General features: G+C 40.5%; 1 protein-coding gene across 1 annotated transcript in view; it reads right to left on the bottom strand.

Moving 5' to 3' along the window:
* LOC108300952 (SLX4 interacting protein) overlaps positions 1 to 23,503 on the bottom strand; it is a 197,366-nt gene that overhangs the window by 57,356 nt on the left and 116,507 nt on the right. Inside the window, exon 4 of the mRNA XM_017523943.2 lies at positions 20,659 to 20,779. Within this exon, the coding sequence (XP_017379432.1) occupies positions 20,659 to 20,779 (121 nt within the window). The remainder of the gene's footprint in view (positions 1 to 20,658; positions 20,780 to 23,503) is intronic.

The raw sequence follows: 23,503 nt of genomic DNA on the forward strand, positions 1-23,503 counted from the left end.
AAAAAAAAAAAAAAAAAGTCTTGCAAAGTAGCATTTGATAACAGAGATCTTTCTAGAATCCAAAAGTCCTGGGGATTTGGTAGAGCTGTTGTGAGTGTTCCAGTTCCCAGATATGCAGAAAGTCTGGTTCTAAATGTGAACAAGCCCAAGCAGATATAAAAGCAATACTGGAGTTGTGTTACCATAAAAGCTCCAACAGAACTGGCATTGTAATCTGAAACAGAATAAGGCAATATGAACTTGGTTTCATAATGGAAAACTTGTCTTTCTGAGGTATGGGGTAGTGGGTTCAGATGGGTGAGGTTGGAGGGAAAGAAGCAGTATGTTCACAGCAGGCCAACAGGCATTCTAATAAGGTTTATACTTACATGGAAAAGGTCTTGCAGTGGTTCAAACTGAAGTTTGACAATCTCTGGTCAAAAGAATTCTAACATTTCTGGAAGACTTGTACATCAAGTTTTTTTGAATTTTAATTTCTTGTAAAATTAAAAAGTAGATAAGGGATCAGTCATTGCATTCTGGCAATGTCTGTAACAGGTGATGATAACAAGTAGAAACATTATCTTAAAACTTTAGAGATTTTGGCCAGGCATGGCAGCTCATGCCTGTAATTCCAGCACTTTGGGACGCCAAGGTGGGCAGATCACAAGGTTTGGAGATCGAGAGACAATCCTGGTCAACATGGTGAAACCCTGTCTCTAGTAAAAATACAAAATTTAGCTGGGCACGGTGGCATGTGCCTGTAGTCCCAGCTACTTGGGAGGCTAAGGCAGGAGAATCGCTTGAACCCAGGAGATGGAGGTTGCAGCGAGCCAAGATTGGACCACTGCACACCAGGCTGGAGACAGACTGAGACTGAGACTCAAAAAAAAAAAAAAAAAAAAAAAAGATAAGGTCTAGTAAGATGGCCAAATAGGAAGAGCTCTAGCCTGAAGCTCCTGGCCAGATCAAGACAGAAAGCAGATGATTTCTCCATTTCCAACTGAGGTACACAGCTTATCTCATTGGGAATGGTTAGACAGTGGATGCAGCCCATGGAAGGCAAGCCGAAGTAGGGTGGGCATCACCTCACCCAGGAAACACAAGCCGTCAGGGAACTCCCTACCCTAACCAAGAGAAGCCATGAGGAACTGTGCCGTGAGGAAGAGTGCATTCCAGCCCAGATACTATGCTTTTCCCATGGTCTTCGCAACTGCAGACCAGGAGATTCCCTTGGGTGCCTACATCACCAGGGCCCTGGGTTTCGAGCACAAAACTGGGTGCTGTTGGGGCAGACACCGAGCTAGTTGCAGGAGTTGTTTTTCAGTGGCACCTGGAATGCCAACAAGACAGAACTATTCATTCCCCTGGAAAGGGGGCTGAAGCCAGGGAGCCAAGTGGTCTAGCTCAATGGATTCCACCTCCACAGAGCCCAGCAAGCTAAGATTCTCTGGCTTGAAATTCTCACTGCCAGCACAGCAGCCTGAAGTTGATCCGACTTGAAATTCTCACTGCCAGCACAGCAGTCTGAAGTTGACCCGACTTGAAATTCTCACTGCCAGCACAGCAGTCTGAAGTTGACCCGACTTGAAATTCTTGCTGGGATGCTCAAACTTGGTAGGCAAAGGGGTGTCCGCCATTAGTGAGGTTTGAGTAGGTGGTTTTCCCCTCACAGTGTAAACAAAGCCTCTGGGAAGTTCGAACTGGACAGAGCCCACCGTAGATCCGCAAAGCTGCTGTAGCCAGGCTGTCTCTCTAGAGCTCTCCTTTCTGGGCAAGGCATCTCTAAAAGAAAGGCAGCAGCCCCAGTCAGAGGCTTATAGCTAAAACTCCCATCTCCCTGGGACAGAGCACCTGGGGAAAGGGGCGGTGGCTGTGGGCACAGCTTCAGCAGACTTAAACGTTTGTGCCTACAGGCTCTGAAGAGAGCAGCGGATCTCCCAGCACAGTGCTCGAGCTCTGCTAAGGGACAGACTGCCTCCTCAAGTGGGTCCCTGAGCCCCGTGCCTCCTTACGGGGAGACACTTCCCAGCAGGGGTTGACAGACACCTTGAACAAAAGAGCTTGGGCTGGCATCTGGCAGGGGCCCCTCTGAGATAAAGCTTCCAGAGGAAGGAATAGGCAGCAATCATTGCTGTTCTGTACCTCTGTAGGTGATACCCAGGCAAACAGGGTCAGGACTGGACCTCTAGCAAATTCCAGCAGACCTGCAGCAGAGGGCCCTGACTGTTACAAGGAAAACACAAACAGAAAGGAGTAGCATCAACATCAACAAAAAGGACATCCATGCAAAAACTCCATCATAAGGTCACCAACATCAAAGACTAAAGGTAGATAAATCCATGAAGATGAGGAAAAACCAGCACAAAAAGGCTGAAAATTCCAAAACCAGAATGCCTCTTCTCCTCCAAAGGATCACAACTCCTTGCCAGTAACGGAACAAAACTGGATGGAGAATGAGTTTAATGAATTGAGAGAAACAGGCTTCAGAAGGTGGGTAATAAACTCCTCCAAGCTAAAGGAGCATGTTCCAACTCAATGCAAGGAAGCTAAGAATCTTGAAAAAAGGTTAGAGGAATTGCTAACTAGAATAACCAGTTTACAGAAGAACATAAATGACCTGATGGAGCTGAAAAACACAGCACGAGAACTTCCTGAAGCATACACAACTATCAACAGACAAATCAATCAAGCGGAAGAAAGGATATCAGGGATTGAAGATCAACTTAATGAAATAAAGTGTGAAGATAAGATTAGAGAAAAAACACTGAAAAGGAATGAACAAAGCCTCCAAGAAATATGGGACAATGTGAAAAGACCAAACCTATGTTTGATTGGTGTACCTGAAAGTGATGGGGAGAATGGAACCAAACTGGAAAACACTCTTCAGGATATTATCCAGGAGAACTTTCCCAGCCTAGAAAGACAGGCAAATATTTAAATTCAGGAAATACAGAGAATATGACAAAGCTACTCCTCGAGAAGAACAACCCCAAGACACATAATTGTCAGATTTACCAAGGTTGAAATGAAGGAAAAAACGTTAAGGGCCGCCAGAGAGAAAGGCTGGGTTTCACACAAAGGGAAGCCTATCAGACTAACAGCAGATCTCTCTGCAGAAACCCTACAAGCCAGAAAAGAGTGGGGGCGAATATTCAACATTCTTAAAAGAATTTTCAACCCAGAATTTCATATCCAGCCAAACTAAGCTTCATAAGTGAAGGAGAAATAAAATCCTTTACAGACAAGCAAATGCAGAGAGATTCTGTCACCACCAGGCCTGCCTTATAAGAGCTCCTGAAGGAAGCACTAAATATGTAAAGAAAAAACTGGTACCAGCCACTGCAAAAACATAGTAAACTGTAAAGACCATTGAGACTATAAAAAAACTGCATCAACTAATGGGCAAAATAACTAGCTAGAATCATAATGACAGGATCAAATTCACACATAACAATATTAACCTTAAATGTAAACAAGCCAAATGACACAATTAAAAGACATAGACTGGCAAAGTGGATAAGGGGTCAAGACCCGACTGGTGTGCTATAGTCAGGAGACCTATCTCATGCACAAAGACACACACAGGCTCAAAATAAAGGGATGGAGGAAGATTTGCCAAGCAAATGGAAAGCAAAAAAGAAAAAAAAGTAGGGGTTGTAATCCCAGTCTCTGATAAAACAGACTTTAAACCAACAAAGATTAAAAAAGACAAAGAAGAGCATTATATAATGGTAAAGGGATCAATGCAAGAAGCTAAAGATCCTAAATATATATGCACCCAATGCAGGAGCACCCAGTTCATAAAGCAAGTCCTTTGAGACCTACAAAGAGACTTAGACTCCCACACAATAATAGTGGGAGACTTTAACATCCCACTGTCAATATTAGACAGACCAACAAGACAGAAAATTAACAAGGATATTCAGGACTTGAACTCAGCTCTGGACCAAAGAACCCTAATAGACATCTACAGAACTCTCCACCCCAAATCAACAGAATATACATTCTTCGCAGCACCACACTGCACTTATTCTAAAATTGACCATATAATTGGAAGTAAAACACTCCTCAGCATATGCAAAATAACAGAAATCATAACAAACAGTCTCTCAGACCACAGTACAATCAAATTAAAACTCAGAATTAAAACTCACTCAAAACCACACAACCATATGGAACTGAACAACCTGCTCCTGAATGACTATGGGGTAAATAACGAAATTAAGGCAGAAGTAAATAATTTCAAACCAATGAGAACAAAGACACAATGAACCAGAATCTCTGGGATACAGCGAAATCAGTGTTTAGAGGGAAATTCATAGCACTAAATGCCCACAGAAGAAAGCAGGAACAATCTAAAATTGACACCCTAACATCACAGTTAAAACAACTACAGAAGCAAGAGCAAACAAATTCAAAAGCTAGCAGAAGACAAGAAATAACTAAGATCAGAGCAGAACTGAAGGACATAGAGACACAACAGAACCCTTCAAAAAAAAAANAAAAAAAAAAAAAATCAATGAATCCAACAGCTGGTTTTTTGAAAAGATTAACAAAATAGACTGATAGACTAACAAAGAAGAGAGAAGAGTCAAATAGACACAATAAGAAATGATAAAGGAGATATCACCACTGATCCCACAGAAATGCAAACTACCATCAGAGAATACTATAAACATGTCTACGCAAATAAACTAGAAAATCTAGGAGAAATGGATAACTTCCTGGACACATACACCCTCCCAAGACTAAAGCAGGAAGAGGTCAAATGTTTGAATGGACCAATAACAAGTTCTGAAATTAAGGCAGTAATTAATAGCCTACCAACCAAAAAAGCCCAGGACCAGACAGATTCACAGCCAAATTCTACCAGAGGTACAAAAAGGAGCTAGTACCATTCCTTCTGAAACAATTCCAAACAACAGAAACAGAGGGACTCCTCCCTAACACATTTTATGAGCCAAGCATCATTCTGATACTAAAACCTGGCACAGACACAACAAAAAAGAAAATTTCAGGCCAATATCCCTGATGAACATCGATGTGAAAATCCTCAATAAAATACTGGCAAACTGCATCAAGCAGCACATCAAAAAGCTTATCCACTGTGATCAAATTGGCTTCATCCTTGGGATGCAAGGCTGGTTCAACATAAGCAAATCAATAAACATAATCCATCACATAAACAGAATCACTGACAAAAAACACATGATTATCTCAATAGATGCAGAAAAGGCCTTTAATAAAATTCAACACCCCTTCATGCTAAAAACTCTCAAACTAGGTATTGATAGAATGTATCTCAAAATAATAAGATGTATTTATGACAAACCCACAGCCAATATCATCCTGAATGGGCAAATGCTGGAAGCATTCCCTTTGAAAACCTGCACAAGACAAAGATGCCCTCTCTCACCATTCCTATTCAACTTAGTATTGGAAGTTCTGGCAGGGCAATCAGACAAGAGAAAGAAATAAAGGATATTCAAATAGGAAGAGAGGAATTCAAACTGTATCTGCAGATGACATGATTATAAATTTAGAAAACCCCATTGTCTCAGCCCCAAATCTCCTTAAGTTGATAAGCAACTTCAGCAAAGTCTCAGGATATAAAATCAATGTGTAAAAATCACAAGCATTCCTATACACCAATAATAGACAGAGGGCCAAATCATGAGTGAACTCCCATTCACAATTGCTATAAAGGGAATAAAACATGTAGGAACACAACTTACAAGGAATGTGAAGGACCTCTTCAAGGACTACAAACCACTGCTTAAGGAAATAAGAGGGGACACAAACAAATGGAAAAATATTCCATGCTCATGGATAGGAAGAATCAATATCATGAAAACAGCCATACTGCCCAAAGTAATTTATAGATTCAGTGCTATTCCCATCAAGCTACCATTGACTTTCTTCACAGAATTAGAAAAAAACTACTTTAAATTTTATATGGAACCAAAAAAAAAATCCCGTATAGCCGAGACAATCCTAAGCAGAAAGAACAAACCTGGTGGCATCATGCTACCTGACTTCAAACTATACTAAAAGGCTACGGTAATCAAAACAGCATGTTACTCGTACCAAAACAGATATGTAGACCAATGGAACAGAACAGAAGCCTCACAAATAACACCACACATCTACAACCATGTGATCTTTGACAAACCTGACAAGAGCAAACAATGGGGAAAGGATTCCCTATTTAATAAACGGTGTTGGGAAAACTGGCTAGTCATATGCAGAAAACTGAAACTGGACCCCTTCCTTATGCCTTACATAAAAATTAACTCAAGATCGATTAAAGACTTAAACCTAAGACCTAAACCCATAAGAACCCTAGAAGAAAACATAGGCAATACCATCAGAACATAGGCATGGGCAAAGACTTCATGACTAAAACACTAAAAGCAATGGCAACAAAAGCCAAAATTGACAAATGGGATCTAGTTAAACTAAAGAGCTTCTGCATAGCAAAATAAACTACCATTAGAGTGAACAGGCAACCTACAGAATGGGAGAAAATTTTTGCAATTTATAATTAATCTATCCATCTGACAAAGGGCTAATATCCAGAATCTACAAGGAGCTTAAATCAATTTTTTTTTTTTTTTTTTTGAGATGGAATTTCACTCGTCACCCAGGCTGGAGTGTAATGTTGTGATCTCAGCTCACTGCAACTTGTGCCTCCTGGGTTCAAGTGATTGTCCTGCCTCAGCCTCCTAAGTAGCTGAGATTACAGGTACCCACCACCACACTCAACTAATTTTTTTTTTTTTTTTTTGTATTTTTAGTGGAGACGGGGTTTCATCACTTTGGCGAGGCTGGTCTTGAACTCCTGACCTCAGGCAATCCCGCCCGCCTCAGCCTCCCAAAGTGCTGGGACTACAGGCATGAGCCACCATGCCCGGCCAAACTTAAACAAATTTACAAGAAAAAAACAACCCCAACAAAAAGCAGGCAAAGGATATGAATGAACACTTCTCAAAAGAAGACATTTATGCAGCCAACAAACATATTGAAAAAAGCTCATCATCACTAGTCATTAGACAAATACAGATCAAAACCACAATGAGATACCATCTTATGCCAGTTAGAATGGAAAACATGAAAAAGGGCAGATGCTGGAGAGGATATGGAGAAATAGGAATGCTTTTATGTTGTTGCTGGGAGTGTAAATTAGTTCAACCATTGTGGAAGACAATGTGGTGATTCCTCAAGGATCTAGAACCAAAAATACCATTTGACCCAGCAATACCATTACTGGGTATATACCCAAAAGATTATTATGAATCATTCCACTATAAAGACACATGCACATGTATGTTTATTGCAGCACTATTCACAATAACAAAGACTTGGAACCAACCTAAATGCCCATCAATTAGACTGGAAAAAGAAAATGTGGCACATACACACCAAGGAATAGTATGCAGCCATAAAAAGGATGTGTTCATGTCCTTTGCAGGGACATGGATGAAGCTGGAAACCATCATTCTCAGTAAACTAACACAAGAACAGAAAATCAAACACTGCATGTTCTCACTCATAAGTGGGAGCTGAACAATGAGAACACATGGACACAGGGAGGGGAACATCACACACTGGGGCCTTTTGGGGAGTGGAGGGCAAGGAGAGGGAGAGCCTTAGGAGAAAGACCTAATGTGGATGACAGGTTGATGGGTGCAGCAAACCACCATGGCACATGTATACCTATGTAACAAACCTGCATGTTCTGCACATGTATCCCAGAACTTAACGTGTAATAATAAAAAAAAAAAAAATTTTTTAAGTGTAGAGATTTTGTTTACTTTCTGTTTATCGTAATAAGTGGTTAGAGAAATTTCCCCAGGTTTTGAGAAAGCAAAGCATTTTGTGTTGTCACTGGGCTTTAGTACACTTTTTGTAAAAAGTATAAAACTTAAAGTTTTACAAATTACTCATTCCTGAAAAAATAATCTTTGTTGAAATTGCAGCACATTCACCAGACAACTTATAGGCATTTGCTTTCCCATTATTGCCCTTTTAAGCTTTACACGTGTGGATAAAAGCCTATAAAATGTTTTGATTGAGTACATTATGGGAAGAAATGTAAATAATAACCAAAGCTATTTAAACACGTGTAAAAAGAAAACACGTTTCCACAGTGCTTTATGAGAGGTCTAGGGAAATCCACTTCTATTTGTAAAGGGCTGTGAATAGAAAAAAACAATGTCTAAATAGTAAAAATATTTAATAGAACAGCAGATAACTGAAAATGTGCTGTGCAGGGTTTTACTGTTTCTAAAACCACATGAGTGACTATTTCCTCCCCTCTTAGTCCTCCTTCATGCCTGCTGTGGAAGTCAGAGAACCACCTAGCTTGCTCTGTGACTGCGGTACAGTTCCATTCCTATTGTGCATAGGTGTGCACAACAGGAGCACATTCTAACAACCCATTGTAATAACTGACTCACATAAAAAATGACTCTTAAAAATAAAACTACTTGTCAAGGGCCTATGTTTATTCAGGGATCACAGTGGTTGGATGTACAGCACTTGTTATTGTTGTTGTTAATGTGTGAGAAAAACACTGACTGAAGGGAAGTTTATAGATGGTGTTTTAGAGCAGGTTTTCATTGTCCTCTGAAAATGCATGATGGTTTGTATGGAGGAAGGGCTGGGTTCTCAAAAGGGAAAAAGTACTTCACTTCTGAAATTTATTTTAAATAGAAAAAGGCCCTGTTTTCAAAGGGCTGGGAAAATAAATACAAAACAAAACACCACATACACAAATTTGCACTCGCGGGGACGCTGGGGAGAATGGCTCACAATAAGCCTGTGTCTGAAGAGCAAGAAGAAAGCTTTTTTTGGCAGGTATCATGCATCGGGTGTTGGGGAAAGTTGAGGAACATTTCTCAGACAGAGGATAGAATAGGAAAAACTTGCTTGTTTTGGCAATTCTTGTCTTTTTCTTTTTCGCTTCTTGTCGTGTGAACACACACTGATTCCCCAACATGATGGTAACGTGCCCCACACAGAATGCTTCTTGGGAGGTGAATGTTGATGAAGAGAGAGAACACCTTGGTAATTCAGCCTCGAACATTCGCCTAAAACACCTCGGATGCCACAGGAGGGTGAGCAGAGGACTAGGTACTTTGGCTGCAGATGTAAGCTAAGATTTTAGAGGAACATTCAGCTTAGAAGAAATGCCAAAAAGCAAGCCACTGCAGACAGAAACCACAGTACCCAGGAAAATTTAATTTATTTTATGGCATTTTCCAAAGGACTGGGTTTCTTAGATGTTAACTACAAGAGAAGTTTACACGGAATAGAATAATAGGCAGTAAAAAAAATTTACTGTTACTGTTCCACAAACACAAAAATGTCATGAACTCTATTTAGAAAATGCACTGAGGCAAGTGCTTATAGCTGGAAGATGAGTTCTGTTTTGGGGCCTATTTCTCCCTTTCCATCTTGTGATCAGAAAATAAGGGACATAAATTTTAAACCAAGATAACCACATGGTAATTCAAGCAGAATACTGCTCCTAGTTAATTTAAAGACAGACGTGTTTTTATAATTAGAGGAAAACTGTATTTAAAAAAAAAAAAAACATAAACACACAATACTCTCCTTACTAGGTATACCAAAGCAATGAGGACAAACTAGGTATCAGACAGCAGAGTATCACGTGGCCTCTGACACTTCCTAGCTACTATCTAATCTTTGGGCAAGTTACTTGAACTACATATCTGGCTCTCATCTGTAGAGCAAGGGTTCTAAAGCTTAGGAATGGTTAAAACAAGGGCTAAGAAGACTAGCTAGAATGGACTGTCCCAGGGATCTGCCACGGGTAGGTGGAAGACCTAACCCAGAGCAGCATCTGAGGGGTGGACAGGTGCCTGGGCAGGTCAGCAATACTAATGAAGACCCAGGGCACAGTGGGTTGGAGGGAAAGTATTTTCTGTCTCTGGAGTCAGAAGATGTTGTAGCCTAATCTTACACTGAGGTAATAGGGGTAAATAGGTTGTAGCCTAATCCTACACTGGGGTTTTAACTTTCTGAAAACCAGATGAGAAATCTACTTAATAATTTGTAACTCACAGGCCACTTTCATCTCTGTATTTTGTGCAAGGGGCCAAGAGATGTTGCAATGGAAGCATGCTGTAAAGTCTTGGCAATGGGAATGGGACCTGTGAGTAGTAACAATTCCTTTATTTCTCCCAATACTTGTGCTCTGACAGGCTCTGCAGTAGGTGCTGAACAGAACATGACTCCTGTCCTCAATGAAACTGAAGTCCATCAGTGAGGCAGGTAAGCAGCTGGAACAATGAGTCCCGCTACTACAGAGGGTGAGGAGGAAGAGAGGAAGGGAAGCGCTCTTGAGAAAGAAGCTACACAGAATCAGTTAAGTCTCCTTAGAGGAAGTGATATCTGAGCACAGGCTGAAGGATGAGGAGGGCACACCCAGTGGAGCAGAAGCAGCATGTGTCCAGAGGCCCAGGATGAGAGAGCACCATGCTCTGGGGATGTAGTTAGGGGAGAGTGACAAGCTGATCAATGACCATGGGCACTCTGTGGGTTTGCTGGCCAAGGCTATCTGGGAATAATGACTACTTCCAGTCCTTGGCGACAGAGGCTCTTCCCGAACTCAGACGACCACAGGTCTAGCTGCAGAACTGCCAAAGCCTTCAGGTCCTGGGCAGTTGGCTTATCCAGCAGACTCCTAAACAACCAGACTGCTCAGTGCCTGAACCTGGGACTCAAATGTTTGCCACCCCCAACTTGACAAGGTCACTTTTATGCTTGCCCAATAAAAAAGGGTGATGCAGGCCAGGTGTGGAGGCTCACATCTGTAATCCCAGCACTTTGGGAGGCTGAGGCAGGAGGGTCACTTTAGCCCAGGAGTTCCAGATCAGCCTGGGCAACATAGTGAGATCCCATCTCCACAAACTTCTTTTTTTTTTTTTAAAATAGCCTGGCATGGTGATACACACTTGTGGTCCCAGCTATTCAGGAGGCTGAGGTAGGAGAATCACTTGAACCCAGGTGATTGAGGCTGCCGTGAGCCATGATCATTCCACTGCACTCTGGCCTAGGCAACAAAGTGAGGCTGTCTCAAAGAAAAAGTGTGTGTGTGGCCTGGCATGGTGGCTCACGCCTACAACCCCAGCACTTTGGAAGGCCAAGGTGGTTATATCACTTGAGGTCAGGAGTTCGAGACCAGCCTGACCAACATGGTGAAACCCTGTCTCTACTAAAACTACAAAAATTAGCCAGGCGTGGTGGCGGGCGCCTGTAATCCCAGCTCCTCAGAAGGTTGAGGCAGGAGAAGTGCTTGAACCTGGAAGGCAGAGGTCACAGCAAGCCAAAATCACACCACTGCATTCCAGCCTAGACAACAAAGCAAGACCCCATCTCAAAAAAAAAAAAAAAAAAGTGTGCATGTGTCTGTGTGTGATACATGGCAGTACTCCTTGATACAAGATGCCCAGAGAGTACATGATCTGTATGCATGCTGATCTGTGTGACAACACCAGCCTGTGCCAGGTGATCCCCCTGCATGTCCCCAAACTATCTGCAAAATGGTGTGTGACTCAACAGGGGAAAGACATGCTACAAAGGCCACTCCTGGGTGGGTAGCCACCTTGCAGGTGAGGGATGCCCCCCAGGGAGTGAGAGTTACTGAGAGAGTTAACAGCCAGAATATATATGATGTCTGTATAGCACCAAAGTTCAAGAGTAAAGGTGGGGTACTTGGTAACTGGGTGAGTAGAAATTTGTAGTTGATTTAAGCACATGGCTGGGCAAGTCACTTGGTCTACTGGAGGGCCATGATCCATTGGTGACCTTGGTTGGAACCATTTCAGAGTGGTTCAACCCATAGGCGTCTCTGGCTTATTGGTTAATTGATCATGTCCATAACTCCAAATAAGATGGAGAGCATACTTAGACTCTACTTAAACTGTATGTTATGGGCTGAGCTGTGCCCCATCCCCCAAATTCATATGTTGAAGTCCTAACTCCCAGTACCTCAGGATGTGACTATATTTGGAGATCAAGTCTTTAAAGAGGTAATTAAATTAAAATGAGGTCATCAGGATGGGTCCTAATCCAATCTAACTGGCATCTTCATAAGATACAAAGACATTCATACAAAGGGAGAAGATGGGCCATCAACAAGGAGAGAGGCCTCAGAAGAGACTAACTTGCCAATACTTTGATCTCAAACTTCTACATAAGAAGAGACACAGACATATATAGAGGAAAAATCATGTGAAGACACAGGGAGGAGACAGCCATCAACAAGCCTAGGAGCGAGGCCTCAGAAGAAACTAACCTTGACCTTAGACTTCTAGTCTCCAGACTTTGAGAAAAAATAAATTTTCTGTTAGTTAAGCCACTCAGTCTGTGGTATGTTACGGCAACCCTGGCAATACACTGTATAACAGGAAAAAAACTATCTAGATCTAGTGCACAGGGACCTGACTTGAGCCACCTTGAAGGAGAACCACAGCAACCTGGCCAGTCCCCAGATTTGAGTCCATTCATGGACTTATTTTCTCCTCGAAAGGAGAGCCAGGCAGTCCTCAAGTAAGGATCCTTCATAACGTTACAAGTACATCCTATAAATCTTCCATGTGGGATCAACTGAGATTACTATAATTTCCACAAAGGAAGAAGGGAGATAGCCAGAACTTTTGAGGAGGATTAGGCATTGGCTTTGAGAAATTCTTTGGTTCCTGATTACAGCTGTGATCTACCAGAGGGTGACACTTAGAAATGAGGCTTAAATTCATCTCACTAGGGACCCAGTAGGCCTGTAAAAATCTGCAGTTGTCCTCCCCGTTGCTGAGTGAGTCCTTGGGATAGGTTTATTCTGCAACTGACAGAATCCACAGTTGGACTTCATGTCTTAGGGAATGAGAACTGTTATGGTAATTAAGGGCTAGGTGAAAATTGCTGGAACTTCTCCCACCCCACCAAAACTGTAAACTAAAATCAGTATTAATCCCTAGAAGATCAAAGAGATCTGCCGCCATGAAAAACCTGAAACATCCATGAGCATCTTTCATGTAGTCTTACCTCACTTTCCTCTTTGGCTTAAGCAGAACGCAGATGGGTCTTACAGAATGATGGAAGGTTAATGTATTAATTAGCCAGGGATTCTTCCAGAGGTGGTTTCTCATTTGGAGCACTACAGCACCTCGCATCAGTACTACAGAGGTGGCAAAATCTGTTTTTTTCTATCCCAGTGAATGGCGAACACACAAGTAGGTTTCTATCTACTGGCAAAGAAAGTCATGCAGCTTCACTGTTTTGCCTCATTGTTCTGTTGTCATTCTGCTTCAGCGACACTACTGAGTCTACAGGAACCTTCATTATCTCACTATCTTGCAGGATATTGTTCTGGTCTACTACACTGAAGGCATTATGATAGGACTTACACAGCAGAAGGTGGTGTGTACTCTGGGTGTCTTACTAAGACACAGGCATGTCAGATGGTGACAGATAAAACCATTCAAAATACAGCTGGCTTGGTGCACAGGAAAAAGTTCATCTAAAAGGAAAGTCAAGGTTTTTACATCTTATATCCCTTACTAGTATGAAATAGGCACAAACATCAATGACCATGTTTGCGTGTTTCTCTGACTGATATGAGAGACCTGAAAAAGTAATAGTTTCACTCACCTGTTACGAGTAGATAAAAATTTGTGCCTAATCAGTGGCTCTATGGAATAGAATGGTACTAGCCAGAAGTGAATGAATGTAATGACATCACCTAACTCAGGGTGGAAAAGAAAAGTCTGTCCAGTGAGCTGGCTAATGAGTGGTATATTTTGGGTCGATGTGGCCTATGAGAGGAAATGGCCTGAGAAACAAATACATACTGATTCACTGGCAGTGGTTAATAGTTTGAAGAGAGGGTCATCAAGGACTGGTGACATGAACATTTGGGGAAAAGTTATATAGAGTGTGAAAATATTGATATCTTTTGTGAAAGTTCTCCAAAGGGCCCTGTCTTAGTCTATTGTGTTGCTATAACAAAATACCACGAACTAGAATAAAAAATAGAAATTTACGTTCTCACGGTTCTGGAGGATGGGAAGTCAAAGATTAAGGCATGAGCAGGTCTGGTGAGGGTCTGATCTTTGTTTCCAAGATGGTGCCTTGAACACTGAGTCCTCCAGAGGGAAGGAATGCTGTATCCTCACATGGCAGAAGGAGGAAGGGCAAAAAGAGACAAACTTCCTCCATCAAGCCCTTTTATAACAATATTAACCTATTTATGAAGGCAGAACTTTCTCCACCTTGCAACACTGTTGCATTGGGGACCATTTCCAATATGTGAATTTTGGGGGATACATTCACACCACATCAAGCCCCATTCAGGAGAGGTTCTTATCATGAGTTAGACAAGGTGACCTACCCCATGGATGCTGGCTGGCCTTTTTCCCTAGCTGTCAAAGGACCTGCTCAAAGGGCTCATAAGCAGTGTCGCTATGGAAGCATGGATGTGTGTTCTGCTAAGACTCAACACAGACTTAACCTAACCAAGACTGAGCTTTGCCAAATGCCCAATTTGCCAGCAATAGCAATTAATCTGAGCCTCCCTACCAACTTTCATTTCATAGGAGATGGGCCAGTGGTTGTGGGTAGATTACATTTGATCTCTTTCATCACAGAAAGGCAATGCCTTATCTTCACTGAAGTGAAGCCTTCCTCTGGAGTTGGATATGCCTTGTATGCCTGCCATGTTTCTGCCATCCACAACATCCATAGACTTCAGGAAGGCCTCATTTGCCATCACAACCACTGCAATTCTGACAAAGCAGCTCATTTTACAGGCAACAAAATAAGACAGTGGGCTTACAAAATTCAGTGGTCTTACAAACAATCAAACACAGCTCAACTGTAGCTGGCCTTACTCAATGGTGGAAAGGTCTATTGAAAATTCAGTTACAATGCAAATTATGAGGCAGGACCTTGTAGAACTGGAGTAAGGTCCTGAGGGATGCACTATAGGCTCTGACCAGCAGAACAATATGTGCTACCTTGGTCAGATACGTGGTTCCTAAAATGAAGGACTGGAAAAGGGAGATGACCACCTCAGCAAACGTTTACTTTCCATCCCCACAACTCTGCTTCCTTAGTACTCAAAGGATGATTATAACACAGACGATAACAATGAATCGGGCTAAAAGTTCAAAGTACCATGTGATTATTTCAGGCTCTTTGTGGTGCTAGACAAACAGGCCAAAGGGGACTTGAAATGTTGGTTCATGCTGAGATGAATAGGAGAAGAGAGGTATATGGACAAAATAAAAAGGAATGTGAAGGGCTCTACCTGGTGAAGCATATCCAGTGCTAAAAATTAATTAAAACAATGGCAATCCCATCAAGGCAGGACCACTGGCAGCTCAAATCCCGGGGGGATAAAGGTAAAGAATGCTAATCAAGTGAGTTACAGGCTAAGAACACAGGAAAAACAAAATAAATAGAGGAGGGAAGATACAAACATCAACTACTTATTTCACAGTTACAGGAGCTGGAATGGTAGCATCTATCTACCTCATTGTCTTCTTTGCTGCATCATGTATTTATTTATATTTCAGTTACATTTTGGCTTTCTGTTTCCCTTCTATTTAAGGTTTGTTGGCAGTAGTTCACTTCATAATTTAGTTGAAAAATTAACAAATATGGGCTGGGAGTGAACTAGAAGGACAGGAAACATCACTTAGAAATTCTGGACTTGGAGCTGTGAGTTGAGACTCTGGGTCATCTCTTTTGGAGGATTATTTGGTGGGCACATTTCCTTTGTAGTTGGGAAAGTCATGCTGTTAGGCAATAGCTTATTGTCACTGATTAGGAAAGTTATTAGTGGATATTTGTAACTTGTGTCCACCCACTCAAAATTGTTGACGATCATCCTGTTTTGATGACTTTCCACATTTTGTAAGTGTCATTTTCCCAAGGTAAAAGCCAAACATTTTGCCTCCCCTGACTCACTTGTAACTAGAAGACAGCCATGAAATCTAGCTTTGCCTTGTGGTGGACTCAAAAGGAAAAAAACAGCAGAAGGTTGTGGCCATAGGCCGGGCAGTCAATCTGGGCAGGATGGGGCAGAGGGTGATGCTCAGCAAAGCTTCTGATACGTGGTCCTAAGCATCACAAGGGGCATGTCTCCAAAGCTGTCCCCGAGTCACGCCTGAGGCTGTTCTGTGTAGCTTCACAACACGGCTTTCTGAAATCCTATAAGCTATCTAGTATCTCTAATCAACTTCTCCGCTTAAAAGCCAGACCCACTCTGGCTAGTCTCAGGCAGAGAAAAAGTGAAATAAAGAATGTCAAGCAACTAAGGTTCCTGACCACGCAGGGTTTCAAGTTGGGAGCTATCGCATTTTTGCCTTCAAAAGGCCACTCTGGCAGCAGAGGTGTGGATGAATTAAGAGAAAAATCACAGGCTGTGGCAGTAATTTAAGAGCCAATCAAGACGGGCCTTGACCAAGAGAGTGACGAAAGGAAAAATGAAAATCAGAGGGAAAAGGCAAAAACCACAAACCTAAACTATAAATATGCAGTTCTGTCAGTAAGCACATAAAAATACAAAGATAAATAAAAATTAAAAAGCACAGTATCTCCTTTTTTTTTATTTTTTGCCTGTCAGTCTGGCAAAAATTAAAAACATTCGTAATACCCAATATTGGCAAGGTTAAAAGGAAAAATATTAGTGAGATAGAATTGATGGGCATTGACAGCCAAGTCTTTTAAAAAAAAAAAACCTTGTATCACGTATTTTTTTACTGAATCTACCGAAATAATTTTTCAGGTAACTCTTAAAAACAATGAGGCTACTGGCAATGACTGTAGTATGCTGCTTTTTGACTGAGTTTGAGAATAATTTTTATACTCCTTTGTATCATATACTTGGAAAAACAGCCTCCAAGTCATTTACGCAAATTGTTCCTACAGAAAACTCAAAGCATAAAAACATTACAGCAATGAGCAAAGTCACCAGCCTAGAGACTTTGGCTTATCCAGGGTTATATATTAAGTATATATACCCATGCTGATACATATTCCATTATATGGATCTAGAAATGGAAAAAAAGTGAAGGAACTCATGCAAATGAGGAAAGATATCCAATTTACACAAAAGCATAAAGCATCCACATTCATCCAAACTACACAGAAACAACAACTCTATTTTCAGGGAACAGGAGACACAGAACTGAAGACTGAGGAGGAAATAGGCAAGGCTTTCTGGTTAGTGGATTTGAATGTGGTTTTCAAACAGGTTTAAAAGACAACAGGATCAGCTGAAAACAGGCAGTTAGATAAACGTATAGAGAGATGTTTTTGGTGATGCTGTTAATAAACAATATAAGATGGTGGTATGCCATGACGCATCCCTCTTGTCTCTGCAGGTGTCTAGATCTACACAGCCTACAACACGATGAACCTCAGTCATCTGCGAAAAGCAATCTTGTGGTTGAGCTATGTCAACAATGCTCGTACCTTTTAGAAATTGACAGTTTAGTAAGAGTCTAAGCATTTATTAACCAATCCCTACTGAAATACCAATGACATTCTTCACAGAAATAGAAAAAGATAACACTAAAAATTATATGGAACCACAAAAGATCCAAATAGCCAAAGCAATTCTGAGCGAAAGAATAAAGCTGGAAACATCATACTACCTGATTTTAAAATATACTACAAAGCTATAGCAACCACAATAGCATAGTATGGTTATAAAAAACAGACATATAGACCAACATAACAGAATAGAGAACCCAGAAATAAGTTCACTTATTTAGAGCCAACTGATTTTTAACAAAGGTACCAAGAACACACATTAGGGGAAAGAACACTTTCTTTAAAAAATGCTGCTGGGAAAACTGGATATTCATATGCAGAAGAATAAAACTGGGCCACTATCTCTCACTGGATACAAAAATCAACTCGAAATGGATTAAAGACTTGAATATAAGACCCAAACCTAGAAAACTACTATAAAACTATAAAACTACTAGAAGAAAACTAGAAAACTGCTAGAAGAAAACTCAGGGTAAACTTCAAGATATTGGTCTGGCATGGATTTTGTGAGTAAGATTTCAAAAGCAGAGGCCATAAAAAGAAAAATAGAAAAATGGGCTATATCAAACTAAAAATCTTCTATAGAGCAAAGGAAACAATCAAGAGTGAAGAGACAACCTGTAGAATGGGAGACAATATTTGCAAACTATCCATCTGACAAGTGACTAATGTTCATAATATACAAAACCCAAATAACTCAATAGCAAAAAGCAATTCTGATTTTAAAACGTGCAAAGGATTTGAGTATTTCTCAGAAGAAGACATACACACGGCCAACAAGTACATCAAAAATTGCTTAACATTATTAATCATCAGGGAAATGCAAATCAAAACCACAATGAGATATCTCACCAAAGTTAGGAAGGGCTTTATCAAAAAGATGAAAACTAACAAGTGCTGGCAAGGATGTGAAGAAAAGGAACTCATATATATGGTTCATGGGAATTTAAATTAGTGTAGTCATTATGGAGAATAACATGGAGGTTCCTCAAAAACCTACAAATAGAATTACTGTGTGATCCAGCAATCTCCCTCCTAGGTATTTTAACAAAGGATGCAAATCAGTATATTGAAGAGATATCTGTACTCCCTTGTTTATTGTAGTACTACTCACAATAGCTAAGATATGGAATCAATCTAAATGTTTACCACCAGGTCAATGCATAAAGAAAATGTGCTATGCACATATACACAATGGAATACTATCAGCAATATATACATTAAAAAAATAAAATCTGTCATTCATGGTGACATGGGAGGAGGGCAAGGAAGTGCTGGGTAGAGAAAGGCAGGGTCCCTGGTAAGGGCTCCACCCTTAGGCCTGTGCCCACAGACCTAGGTAAGGACAGCCACTCCTGTTTTCATCCCCAAATGTTGCGTCTTCCAAGACCACCCTGGCCCACCATGCCCCCAATCCTGTGCCCGAGACCCTAGCAGGCACACACACAGATGGCTGGGTATCAAGAGGAGCAGAGAAATGGAAGAGCAGGCCAACAAGCATCAGCAGACTCCGCAGGCCATCGACAGTGGAATAATGTGAAATTCCGCCAGGGGAGGGGGGAGTCAGAGAGTCTGGCAGCTGGGTGGCCCAACTCCAGGGGAGGACCACCTTCCCACTCACATCCCTGTGAGCCCTGTGAGCTACCTCCACTCTTAAACCTTGCACCCATTCTCCAAGCCCAGGTGTGATCCAATTTTTCCGGTACACCAAGGAAAGAACCCGGGATACAGAAAGCCCTCTGTCCTTGAAATAAAGCAGAGGGCCTAACTGAGCTGATTAACACAAGCCGCCTGCCGATGGCTAAACTGAAAAAGCACATTGTAACACATGCCCAATGGGGCTTCAGGAGCTGGAAACACTCAACCCTAGATGCTGCTGCGTAGGGTCCGAGCCAGTGCTACTGCCGTCTACATGTTCCCCTAGGGGTTTGAGCTGCGGGGCCACACCCCCATCACAAGTCCTGTGAGAGGGAAAAGGGATCTTTTCAATGGCAACATGAATGAGCCCAAAGGAAATTCAGTGAAGTTAAGTCAGGCACATATACACGATGGAATACTATTCAGCCATAAAAAGGAATGAATTAATGGCATTCGCAGCAACCTGTATGGGACTAGAGATTATTATTCTAAGTGAAGTAACTCAGGAATAGAAACCCAAACTCATAAGTGGGAGCTAAACTATGGGGATCCAAAGGCATAAGAAAGGCACAATAGACTTTGGGGACTCAGAGTGAAAGGTGGGAAGGGAGTGAGATAAAAGATTACAAATCATGTTCAGTATATACTGCTTGGGTGATGAGTGCACCGAAGTCTCACAAATCACCACTAAAGAACTAACTGGTACAACAAAAAAATATATATAAAGAAAAAAATAGAGATATATAGACATATTAAAATTTAATGATGTAATCAGAAGAAAAATAAATATCATGTTCTCACTCATATGTAGAAGCTATTTATATTAAAAAAAATTGAGCTCATACAATTATAGAGAATTGTGGGTATTAGAAGGCTAGGAAGGATAGGGAAAGGAAGGATAAGGAGAGGTTAGTTAATGGATATAAAATTACCACTAGAGTAGGTTCTAGTGTTCTATAGCACTATAAGGTCAAAAATGGTTAACATTAATTTATTGTATATTTTCAAAAAACCAGAAGTGAGGATTTTAAATGCTCACAACACAAAGAAATGATAAATGTTCTGGTGATATATATGCTAATTACTCTAATTTGAAAATTACACTTTGTATACATTGTATACACGTATGGAAATATCCTATAAATATGTACAATTACTACATGTCTACTAAAAATAAAAAAAAACTTAAAAATTAAAAAAAAAATCCTTTAAAGAATTTACAGTTTCCTTAGGAATGTTTTATTTGCTATTTTTATACGTTTTGCCTATCATTAAAAGTCCTGACGGTTCTTTGATTAATTTTCTTTACCCAAACAAAGTATCTTCATTAGGACATATTTTTTAAATGTATCACTACACTAACATGACAGTCAGAGTCAAACATAATTGCCATCTCTACAGAGCAGAAATTCTATTTATTTTTTGTCCAAAATCAAAGCACTCTGTGCCTACCTTTTAAGGACAAGGGATTGGATCTCGTGAATTCTGCATTTGATGGCCTGTGCTGTTTGCGAACTTCCAAGTACTCCTGAACTCTTGAAGCAATGGTTTCTTTTAAGAGTAAACAGACTTCCTAAAGTAAATAAAAAATTAGATATAAGCTTCCAATTTAAATGCAAAAAAGTTAACATGATATATATTAAAAGTCAACAATGAACATTTCATTTTGTTTGCTTTTTAATTTAGTTATGAATGTTGAAAGGAATGTCATGTGTGCTCATGGATAACACTGCAGATTTAAATTTGCTACTGAAGTTTGCTCAAAACCGTGATGTTGCCTCACTGTGTGATCTAGGAAAGTCATTTTATTTCTTTCTGCCTCAGTTTCACATTTCTAAAAGAAAGATAAAAACACTTCAATGTGAACATCTGGGTGAGGAGGTAATAAAATAAGCACAGTAAAGAACACTTTCATATAAATATCAATCAGCTGTACTGTGACACATAGAAGAAGTATGTCAAGAAGAGCCAACACTGGCTCGCAGCAAGGGCCCCAAGGAAACACCAGTGTGGCCAGCCAGGGGACAGTAGACAGGGACGGGGCCAGGAGTAAGGGCATATTCATCCACTGCTGGTACGACAGCCTGGGGAACTCAGACCACAGCCCCGGTCAGCAGCGAGCAGCCTCTCATGGTTTCAGGAGACTATTTCATGTATATAAGCACAGTGTTGCTAGATATTCCAATTTGTTCAAAAGGAGTCAGAAATAGTAATTTTTATGGAAAATATCCCATATTTCAAACTTGGTTTAAAAATGTTTTTAAATCTAAACACATTGGCTGGGCGTGGTGGCTCAAGCCTGTAATCCCAGCACTGTGGGAGGCCCAGGTGGGTGGATCATGAGGTCAGGATTTCGAGACCAGCCTGACAAACATGATGAAACCCCGGCCCTACTAAAAATACAAAAATCAGCCAGGCATGCTGGTGTGTGCCTCTAATCCCAGCTACTCAGGAGGCTGAGGCAAGAGAATTGCTTGAATCCAGGAGGTGGAGGTTGCAGTGAGCCAAGATCACACCACTGCACTCCAGCCTGGACAACTGAGTGAGACACCACCTCGGGAAAAAAAAAAAAAATCTAAACACCATTATTAAAACCTAAACAACATCATTCATTAGTTTCTGGTCTTGGGTTTACAAATCTACTGAAGAAGGAAAGTGTTGAGCAGTGAGTTAAGCAGCGAACTGGAAATCACTAATGTTATTTTCCTTCTAACGCTCTTGTTGATGATACTGTATATGCCTGTTTGTTTTCGTAAAAATGCACTACACTCATCTATTAACAGTGAAAATAATGTAATTTCTCTAAAGTAGATTAACACTTACTGGGCGACAGAAACGTGGCTTTAAGTCAATTTCAGTATTCCTTATCACTAGTAAGTTTCCATATATGTCAATTGTTTTATGACATATAAATACAACTGTTTTATTGTTTTGGTGTTATTTATAATAAAGGAAAACAAACATTTAAGCCCAACCACACAATGGGAAGATACTCTGTGCAGTTGTTTCCTACACTAACAGGAAAATGTAACCTAATGTAGAAAAAGAGAATAAAATTACACACAAATCTAAATTTCTTAATTTAGATTAAGAACTGATGTATAAGGACTGATGATTCCTGTTTAATTCCCAAAGACTGCAGCAAACTCAGAGTTGCCCAGGTCACCTCAAACCTGTTTTGCTGGTTTCTTGCAATGTCATCTCAAATTGATCTCTTAGAATCTTCACAAATTAAAACAACAAAATTTTTAGCTGTTCTGAAGAGCAATGATAGTAAAACTTATCCTTTATTACAAACACTTATACCCCTCAAACAGTATAGAAAACACTTGATTTAACTTATGAGTGTGAGTTTCTAGATAAAATACAAACACTGGTTTCCTCTCTCTGTCTTTTCGCTGCCCAAAGATGCAGTGCCTTGTGGAATAGAGAGATATCCATTTACAGTTCAGTCTTTTGGCATTGTTCACACAACAAAAAGGCAGCCTTGCCGCCTCATAGTTTTTTTTTTTTTTTTTTTTTTTTACAATTAAAGAATTTTGCTTCACATGTAGAGTTCAACTATGAGTGAGATAGAAAATATGTGAAAGACATACATGGAAACAACGATTGCCAAAATTTGGCCATAAATGCCCTATAAGGCTAAAACTAAAAATAGTATGACAAAAATAAAGCAAAGGCTCACACACAAACTCTCTCCCTCTAGCTATGGGATGTTCCTTCCCTGAGTCAGTTTGACAAATGGAAGGTAGACCAACTGCAGTGTGGCAAAGACACCAGTAACTGACCACACCACATTTAGCGAAGCTTTCTCTTCAAAGCCACAATAATGCAAGAAAAGAAAAAATTCTCAGCTACCTTCGAGGGGCAGACAAGAAGAACAAGTTAAAATCAGTGCACAAGAGAGAGATACAGAGGACATCTCTAGGCTAACAGGCTGTGCTCACTTCCTCAAGTTTACAAATGGAACAGTTTGAATTCAACTGTTTGGGTACAAAGACTACTTGTGCTGCACTCAAAATAAACATATGGTTAATGCATGTAATTATTTTTTCTAAAAAGGAACTGGATATTCTTAGGCTTTCACTGTGTAAAATGACAGTTAAAATGCAATCAAATTGGTTGCTCATGAAATCCCAATCATGAAAGGACCTAATGATAAAAAGGACAAAAGCCTGGGGACACTGAACGAGGCTAAAGTCATAGCCTTTCCTCAACTAGCTTTTCTCCTTTCTTATACACACAAATGATCCCAGAGGGATTTTAACCTCAGTGAATCTTTTTTTTTTTTTTTTTT

The sequence above is a fragment of the Cebus imitator genome, unplaced genomic scaffold (assembly GCF_001604975.1).
Source record: "Cebus imitator isolate Cc_AM_T3 unplaced genomic scaffold, Cebus_imitator-1.0 Scaffold31, whole genome shotgun sequence".
NCBI classification, from domain to species: domain Eukaryota; kingdom Metazoa; phylum Chordata; class Mammalia; order Primates; family Cebidae; genus Cebus; species Cebus imitator.